A 9004-nucleotide genomic window follows, 5' to 3' on the forward strand; every position below is an offset into this window, starting at 1 on the left:
CCCTTCCCTGCACATGTTTTCGTATGCAGATCCAGGTGCGAGCTATCAGCCTCGGGGTTAGTACGTGCTGCTGATTCTAGGAGACTTCAAGGTACCTCTGCTTGCGTCCGCAAATCTTCGGAGTTCACTTGAGGCAGCACTATTGGTGGAGAAGAATGAAAAAGGACATAGTTGGGTTTGTGTCCAAGTGTCTCAACTGTCAACAGGTTAAATATGAGCATCAGAGACCAGGTGGATTACTTCAGAGATTGGAGATCCCAGAGTGGAAGTGGGAGCGGATCACTATGGACTTTGTGGTTGGACTTCCTCAGACTTTGAGAAAGGTCGAAGCTATTTGGGTGATCGTGGATCGGCTGACCAAGTCAGCCCATTTCATTCCGTTGCTGACTACATACTCTTCAGAGAGGTTGGCTAAGATTTATATCAGAGAGATTATCCGCCTTCATGGTATTCCAGTATCCATCATTTCAGACAGAGGTACACAGTTCACATCATGGTTTTGGAGAGCCGTACAGCAGGAGTTGGGTACTAGGGTGGAGTTGAGCATAACCTTTCACCCTCAGACAGACGGGCAGTCCGAGCGCACAATTCAGATTCTTGAGGATATGCTCCGTGCCTGTGTGATGGAGTTTGGAGGGTCATGGGACCGATACTTGCCACTTGCAGAGTTCGCTTACAACAACAGTTACCAGTCCAGCATTCAGACTGCACCGTATAAGGCTTTGTATGGTAGGCGGTGCCGGTCCCCAGTGGGATGGTTTGAGCCAGGCGAGGCTCGATTGTTGGGTACAGATTGGTCCTGGATGCCCTGGATAAGGTGAAGGTGATTCAGGAGAGACTTCGCACAGCCCAGTCTAGGCAGAAGAGTTATACAGACCGTAAGGTTCGTGATTTGGCATTTATGGTTGGTGAGTGGCTCTTGCTTCGGGTATCGCCTATGAAGGGTGTCATGAGGTTCGGGAAGAAGGGCAAGCTAAGCCCGAGGTTCATTGGTCCTTTTGAGATATCACGGCGAGTTTGGGAGGTTGCTTATGAGCTTGCTTTGCCTCCCAGCCTAGAAGGAGTTCACACGGTATTCCACGTGTCTATGCTCCGGAAGTATCACGGTGATCCGACTCATGTATTGGATTTCAGCTCTGTCCAGCTGGACAAAGATCTATCTTATGTTGAGGAGCTAGTAGCCATTTTGGACAGGCAGGTCAGAAAGCTCAGGTCAAAGAATATTGCTTCAGTAAAGGTCCAGTGGAGGGGTCAGCCAGTCGAGGAGGCGACTTGGGAGACCGAGCAGGAGATGCGCAGCCAGTACCCTCATCTTTTCACAGTTTGAGGTATGTCTTTATACTCGTTCGAGGACGAACGGTTGTTATCAGAGGGGGAGGATGTAACGACCCGGCCGGTCATTTTGAGAGTAATAGCCCCGATCCCCTATTAACTGTCTCCCCTAAATCTTTTTCTGCTATTGTGACTTGCCGGGATGATTGATTTTGAGTTTCGGAGTGCTTTGAGACACTTAGTCCCTAAATGAGAGCTTAAGCCTTAGAATTTTGACCGTAGTCGGAACTGTGTGAAGACGAATCCAGAATGGAATTCCGTCGGTTCTGTTAGCTCCGTTAGGTGATTTTGGGTTTAATAGCATGCTCGGAATGTGTTTTGGGGGTCTATAGTAGATTTAGGCTTGAATTGGCGGAAGCTAGTTTTTCGGCGATACCGGCCGATAGTGAAAATTTTGATATCGATCTCGGAATGGAATTCTGAAAGTGGTTGTAGGTTCATAATGTCATATGTGTCCTGTGTGTAAAATTTGAGGTCATTCGGACTAGATTTGATGTGGTTCGGCGTTGTTTGTAGAATTTGGAAAACTTTAAATTCTTAGGTTTGAATCCGTGATTAATTCATGATTTTGGTGTTATTCGACGTGGTTTAAAGTCTCGAATAAGTTCATAAGGTATTTTAGGATTGGTTGGTATGTTTGGTTGAGGTCTCAGGGGCCTCGGGTGTATTTCAGATGCTTAACGAGTGAAAACTTTGACTTAGAGAAATTTCTGAACTTTGCTGGTTCTGGTGTTTTCGCACCTGCTGAAAAGAGACCGCAGGTGCGCAAGCCGCACATGCGGAGATGGAAGAGCAGGTGCGATAAATCGAGAGTTGGCCTGGGGTCGCAGGTGCGAGGAAGTTTTCGCATCTGCGATACCCGCAAATGCACAAGGATGTTCGTACATGCACAAGATGCGCAGAAGCGGAAGGGACTCCGCAGGCGCGAGGGCGCAGATGCGACCCTTTCGTCGCAGGTGCGAAGGCAGAGGGGGTAAGTGAGTTGTGCAGATATGCACGTTTTTCGCACAAGCGCACCGGCAGGTGCGAGCCCAGGTTCCGCAGGTGCGGAAATACCCGGGCAGTGATTAAAACCGAAGGGCTTCGCGATTTTTATCATTTTTGGCTTTGCAAACTCGGGTTGGGGCGATTGTTGAGAGCATTTTCGAGGAATTTCTTGAGGTAAGTTCCTTGTGCTTATTTTTGGTCAATAATCTTACCTTGCCATATATTTTTCCACCTAGTTAATGTGTATTTAAGGTGAAAATTGGAAGTTGGAGACTAGGGATTTGGGAGTTGGAATTGTGGATTGGAGGACCATTTGGTGTCGGATTTTACTAAATTTGATATGGTTAGACTATACGTATACGTATACAGGCTAAATTTGATATATACGTATACGGGCTATTATTGCAAATATCATGTTTAACCTTTTTAAATCATAAATTGATTCTCTTATTAACTGTACTAATATGTTTAATTGTGTAGTTTAGACTAGTAAAGCATGCTTACGTGTTTTAACTACCTAATTGATATTTTGTGCATCATGTTCAGTTAAGTCCTTATTTGCCTTATCTGTGTCCAGTATAAACTGTATAACTCGATGTCATACCTGTCATTTCATCTTGCGTTGCATATTTAAATTGGGACTACGGACGTATTTCGGGAGATCCCCATGTACTGCATATTTACTTTGGGACTACGGACGTATTCCGAGAGATCCCCCTGTACTGCATATTTACTTTGGGATTACAGACGTATTCCGGGAGATCCCCCTGTACTGCATATTTACTTTGGGACTACGGACGTATTTCAGGAGATCCCCCTGTACTGCATATTTACTTTGGTACTATTGACGTACTCCAGGAGATCCCCCAGTACTGCATATTTACTTTGGGACTACGGACGTATTCTGGGAGATCCCCCTGTACTGTATATTCATTTGAAACTACGGGACGGTATTCCGAGAGATTTCCCACTGTGTTTACCTTGTTTTGAGCTGAGGGCTCCCTTAACTGTTAAAATTTTGAGAATTTCTTTTAACTATGTTACCGTAAATTCTACTTATATCTTTTACTGTTTAATTTATTATATTTACTCTGGTAGGGCCTTAACCTGACCTCGTCACTACTCGACCGAGGTTAGGCTTGGCACTTACTGGGCACCATTGTGGTGTACTCATGCCCTTCCCTGCACATGTTTTCATGTGCAGATCCAGGTGTGAGCTATCAGCCTCGGGGTTAGTACGTGCTGCTAATTCTAGGAGACTTCAAGGTACCTCTGCTTGCGTCCGCAGATCTTCGGAGTCCCCTTCTACTCCCTCGTCTAGAGATTTTCCTTATTAACTTCAGACTTTTGTATAGAGCTACATAGATTATAGCAGCTTGTGACTTAGTGATATTCCGGGTCTTGGGAAATTATTTTGTGTATGCCGAGTGGTACTACTCTTGGCTATTTAAAATATACTATTTATCTTAAAAAAATATTGTGTTTTCTTTATATTTTCCGCAAATGTTAGGCTTACCTAGTCGTAAAGACTAGGTGCCATCACGACACCTTACACAGAGGGTTAATTTGGGTCGTGACACAAACTCTTCAATATAAAGGGCTCTTTGATGTACGTTGTAATCACCAATTTAATGAATTTTTCTTTAGAAGTATTCTTCTTCAGGTAATGCTCTCTCTTCCTTGAATTTGAATGTCACACCAAATCCTGTCTATATCACTATCTCCTTTTTTTTTTATAAATATATTTTATTTATTGGATAGCCTAGTCTATATCCACAGCTGACGTGACTCCCTACCGACGTCTTTCCTTTCATATAATATACGGCTGAGTGACTTCGTAACCTCAATGTAATATTTTTTTTCTTACTGTAGCATAGGCCTTCGTTGGGCTTTCGTCCCTTCGCCTATGGACGGCGGTTTGACTTCGCTATCGCTCATGACTTGGTATATAGCCGTGTAGTTATCGTCACAAAATACATTATGTGTCGCGTACTATCTGATGGTTGACACCAATCCTGTTCAAAAGTGATGACTCACTTTGATTTATTTTCATGAATTCATAAGCATTTATCATACCCTTTTAAGTTTTTTTTTCCACTTCATATCATTCGTAGATGCTCATCTGTTATTCAAATGCAGGGATCGATGATAATCCGAGGTTTACTAGGAGCTAAAATAGAGGAAGCTCGAAGCTTAGCTATGGCGATGGAAGAAGAAGAAGAATCGAGGGAAGAGAAGAGAGAAGAAGAGAGACTCTATGTGAAGATTGTAATTGTTATTATGATATTTCAATTGTAATACAATCACATATATGTAAACAAAAATGAGCTATAATGAAAGATTCTTTTTAACTACTTCTCAACTAACTCTAACTAACTTTTGGCTCCCTAACTAACTTCCGAAACTAACCACTAACTGTCACTCTTCTTTACTAAATCCAGCTCACTTATATTATTAATACATCACTAATCACAATTTGTATAACAGTACATCCCCACAAAAGAGATTCTTGTCCTCAAAGATCAAAGTGAGGAAATCGAATTTTAAGCTCATTGTAGTATTCCCATGTAGCATCATCAGCTGGTATGCCCTTCCATTTAACGAGCACTTGTGCCACAACTTATTCCCCCTTTTCACCATCCTTCTCTATAAAACCAACTCCTATTCAGGGCATTGAGGGTAAGCAATGCCGACTACTGGAGGATAAGAGATATGATCAGGAATAGCATGACACTTTTTCAGCAAAGACACATGGACAATTAGATGGATTTTGACTGATGCTGGAAGTAAAAGTGTATAGGGACAGAACCTATACTCTTGGTCACCTGAAATGGTCTATTGAACTTAGCAGCTAGTTTCTGGTATGGCTGAGAAGATATGGTTGTCTGCTTATAGGGTTGAACTTTCAAATACATCCAATCTCCAACTTGGAAGGATCTGTCACTCATGTGTTTGTCAGCCTCATTCTTCATTCTTAGCTGGGCTCTAGATAAATGATGTTTGAGGAGTTGAAGTTTGAGTTCCCCACTAGTGAGAATGTTGTCCACTTCACTTGCAGCAGATTCACCAGGAATGTATGGAAGATGTATAAGAGGGGCCTGCCATATAAAGCTTCAAATGGGGTGGTATGGATGGCTGAATGATAGTTGGTATTGTACCAATATTAAGCTATAGGAAGATAGGATAGCCAGCCAGTAGGATCTTCTACACAAAAACATCTGAGATAAGTTTCAAGGCATCTGTTTACCACTTCTGTTTGACTATCAGATTGTGGGTGGTAGGCTGATGACATATTGAGTTGTACACTTGTACTCCTTGTAAAGCAAATATCTCCTGCCAAAAATTGCTCAAGAACACCGTATCTTTGTCGCTGGTTATGGCTTCAGGAAAACCATGTAATTTCACAATGTTATCTAAGAAGGTCTGAGCCACTGTATGTGCGGTATAAGGGTGTTTCAAGGTAAGGAAGTGAGCATACTTGCTCAACATCTCTACAACTACCATGATAACTTCATACCCTTTAACCTTTGGTAAACCATCAATGAAATCCATGCTAATTTGAGACCAAATAGTGTCAGGTATGGGTAAAGGTGATAATAGACAAGGTGAAGTTGCTAGGTCATCCTTGTTCTTTTGACACACATCACAGACTTGTACATAAGCTTTGACATACTTCACGAGGTCCTTCCAATAGAACAATGTTTGTAACCGTTTGAGGGTAGCTTCTACTCCTGAGTGACCACCATGTAGGGTGTTGTGCCAATACGATATGATAGTCTACCTGATGGATCCTTTGCCTACAACTAGTTTACCTTTCCTTCTTAGCTGCATATGGGATCAAGTGTACTAAGGGTGTTTGGTGGAATCTGCCTGTAACTCTTCAATTAGCTTCTTCACCTCTGGATCCTGATCCCAGCTGGAAATAATGGACTGTAGCATCTCAGAAGTTTGATGGAAAACCACTAAGGCTAATAGTTCAGCACCACTAATTTTGGAGAGTGCATCAGCCACTTTGTTTTCTACTCCTTTCTTATACTCTATGACATAATCAAAGGGCATGAGTTTAGTTAGCCACCTCAGTTGAGTATTGGTGTGAATTTTCTGCTTCATCAGGAATTTCAAACCTTTTTGATCAGTTCTAATTATGAATCTTTGCCAAATAAGTATTGAGACTACTTCATTACTGCATGTCCAATAACAAGGAGTTTTCTATCATATACAAACATAAGAGTTTTCTTCTGAGATAAAGCCTTGCTAAGGAAGGCAATGGGGTGGCCCTACTGCATTAGTACTGCTCCAATGCCATATCCACTAGCATCAGTCTCAACCACAAAAGTTTTGGTGAAGTCAGGTAGAGCTAAGACAGGAGCTTGAGTTAGTGCCTTCTTTAGCTCATTAAATGCCTTAGTAGCCTGTGATGACCATATGAAACCTTCCTTCTTTAAGAGGCCAGTTAGTGGTCGACTAATGATACCAAAGCTTCTGATGAATCTTCTGTAATAGCCTGGTAATCCCAAGAACCCTCCTAACTATTTAAGGGTAGTAGGAATGAGCCAATTATGTATAGCTATGATCTTCTGAGAGTCTATTGGTACACCTTCAACAGTGATGAAATGCCCCAGGTATTCAATCATTTGAACTCCAAAAATATATTTACTCCTTTTTGCAAATAACTGATGCCTCCTCATTTCTTCAAAGATCAATTGCAAGTGTTGTAGATGATCTTGTATACTCTTGCTATATATCAAGATATCATCAAAGAAAACTAGAGCAAATTTCCTCAAAAATTGATGGAACACAGAGTTCATAGGACCTTGGAAGGTAGCTGGTGCATTGGATAAGCCAAAAGGCATAACAAGGTACTCATAATGACCCGAATGAGTCCTAAAAGCTGTTTTAGGGATGCCATCAATAACCATTCTTAGCTGATGATAGCCTAATATGAGGTAAATTTTAGAAAAAAATTTCTGAACCACCTAGTCATCCAACAAATCTTTCACAATGGGAATTGGGAATTTGTTCTTGATAATCTGTTTATTTAGATCCCTGTTGTTACACCTTGTGCGTCCCAAGGTGACATATAATGAATATAAGACTTGTTAATCATGATTTAAGTGAGTTTAAAGTCATAATATGACTATATATGAGGTTTGGATAAAAAATATAAAGTTTGGAAAAAATTGAATTAAAGTTTCGGAAAAACTAACTAAGGATTTGCCTTGTAAAAAAGCTTTTTGAGAAATATATTTCGTGTGCTATATGAGGTCTTTTTGGTACATATTATATACCAAATTGAAGGTCTTGGAATATAGTTTTCAACGCTCATAACCGTTCATTCATAGACACCCGGATAAAAAGTTATAAGCATTGGAAGAAGGCCCAATCATAGGGTGCCAAGTAGCACCTTTTTGACTTTTAAAAAAAATGGGATTTTTACATCCCATCTCGCCTCTTTCTCCATTTTTCCAGAGAGCTCACCCAAATAACACCCCTAACCTTACCCTTAATCTCTCTACAAGAGCTTCAAATTAGATTATTGTCACGACCCGAATTTTCCACCTTCGGACCGTGATGGCGCCTAACATTTCACTTGCTAGGCAAGCCAACGTTAGAATAATATTAACCATTTTTAAAATAATTTTTAAATTTATTAATAATAAGGAAGCAAATGCGGAAGCAATTTTGAAATAACCCATAATAATAACGGTGTCTAAATACCATCCCAGAATTGGTGTCACAAGTGCATGAGCTTCTAGAATAAATACAAATAAAGGTCTAAATAAAATAAAACTGTCTGGAAATAAACACACAACTAAAGTACAATAGACGGAGACTTCAGAACTGCGAACGCCATGCAGTGCAGAGTGTAGTATCAGTACAACCGACCCCATGTACTGGTAAGTGTTGAGCCTAACCTCGATGAAGTAGTGACGAGGCTAAGGCGGTTAACTTACATTAATCTGTACGCAATATTAGTAACAACAACAATAATATAAATAAATCAGGTAATTCATTTATAATAATTGAAGGCAACTCAGCAGTCATAACCAATTATCATTTCCATTAATTCTGTTGTAGCGTGCAACCCGCTCTCACAATATATTCACATTCAATTCTGTTGCAGCGTGTAACACGCTCCTCCAATATATTCATTTTAATCAAGTCTGTTATATATTTATTTCAATCAAGTATATATATAGACTTTTTCATAAGTCTATTGCGGTGTGTAACCCGATCCTCCAATATTAACTTTTCATAAGTCTGTTGCGGCGTGCAACCCGATCCTCCAATATTAACTTTTCATAAGTCTGTTGCGGCGTGCAACCCGATCCTCCAATATTAACTTTTCACAAGTGTGTTGCGGCATGCAAACCGATCCACCAATATTCCGTTTCAATCAATTCTTATAGAAGAAATTTTTCCAATAAATGCAACAATTAATATAAAATTATAAGACAACAAGTATACAATAATTATAATTTAATTATGAAACAAACAATGACAATTAACAATTGATTATAGAAATCAAGGAGAAAATAGGCAGTTTAATATTTGATATGCTAAATGTCAAATAACAATTAAAATACATAATTCAAATAGCATATAACAATTAATGCAGGAATTCAAGAATTTATATTTTCACAAGGAATAAGAGAGAAACAATTATTATGGTGATTAATTTATG

General features: G+C 40.2%; 1 protein-coding gene across 1 annotated transcript; it reads right to left on the minus strand.

Moving 5' to 3' along the window:
* Positions 1 to 5078: 5078 nt before the first annotated feature.
* Positions 5079 to 5871, minus strand: LOC142173735 (uncharacterized). The gene is made up of 3 exons (XM_075239375.1): positions 5798 to 5871; positions 5567 to 5699; positions 5079 to 5417 (listed from the first exon to the last, which is right to left on the minus strand). Exons 1-3 carry the CDS (start codon positions 5869 to 5871, stop codon positions 5079 to 5081), a joined length of 546 nt encoding a protein of 181 aa, XP_075095476.1.
* Positions 5872 to 9004: the final 3133 nt, after the last annotated feature.

The sequence above is a fragment of the Nicotiana tabacum genome, chromosome 19 (genome assembly GCF_000715075.1).
Source record: "Nicotiana tabacum cultivar K326 chromosome 19, ASM71507v2, whole genome shotgun sequence".
Taxonomy (NCBI): domain Eukaryota; kingdom Viridiplantae; phylum Streptophyta; class Magnoliopsida; order Solanales; family Solanaceae; genus Nicotiana; species Nicotiana tabacum.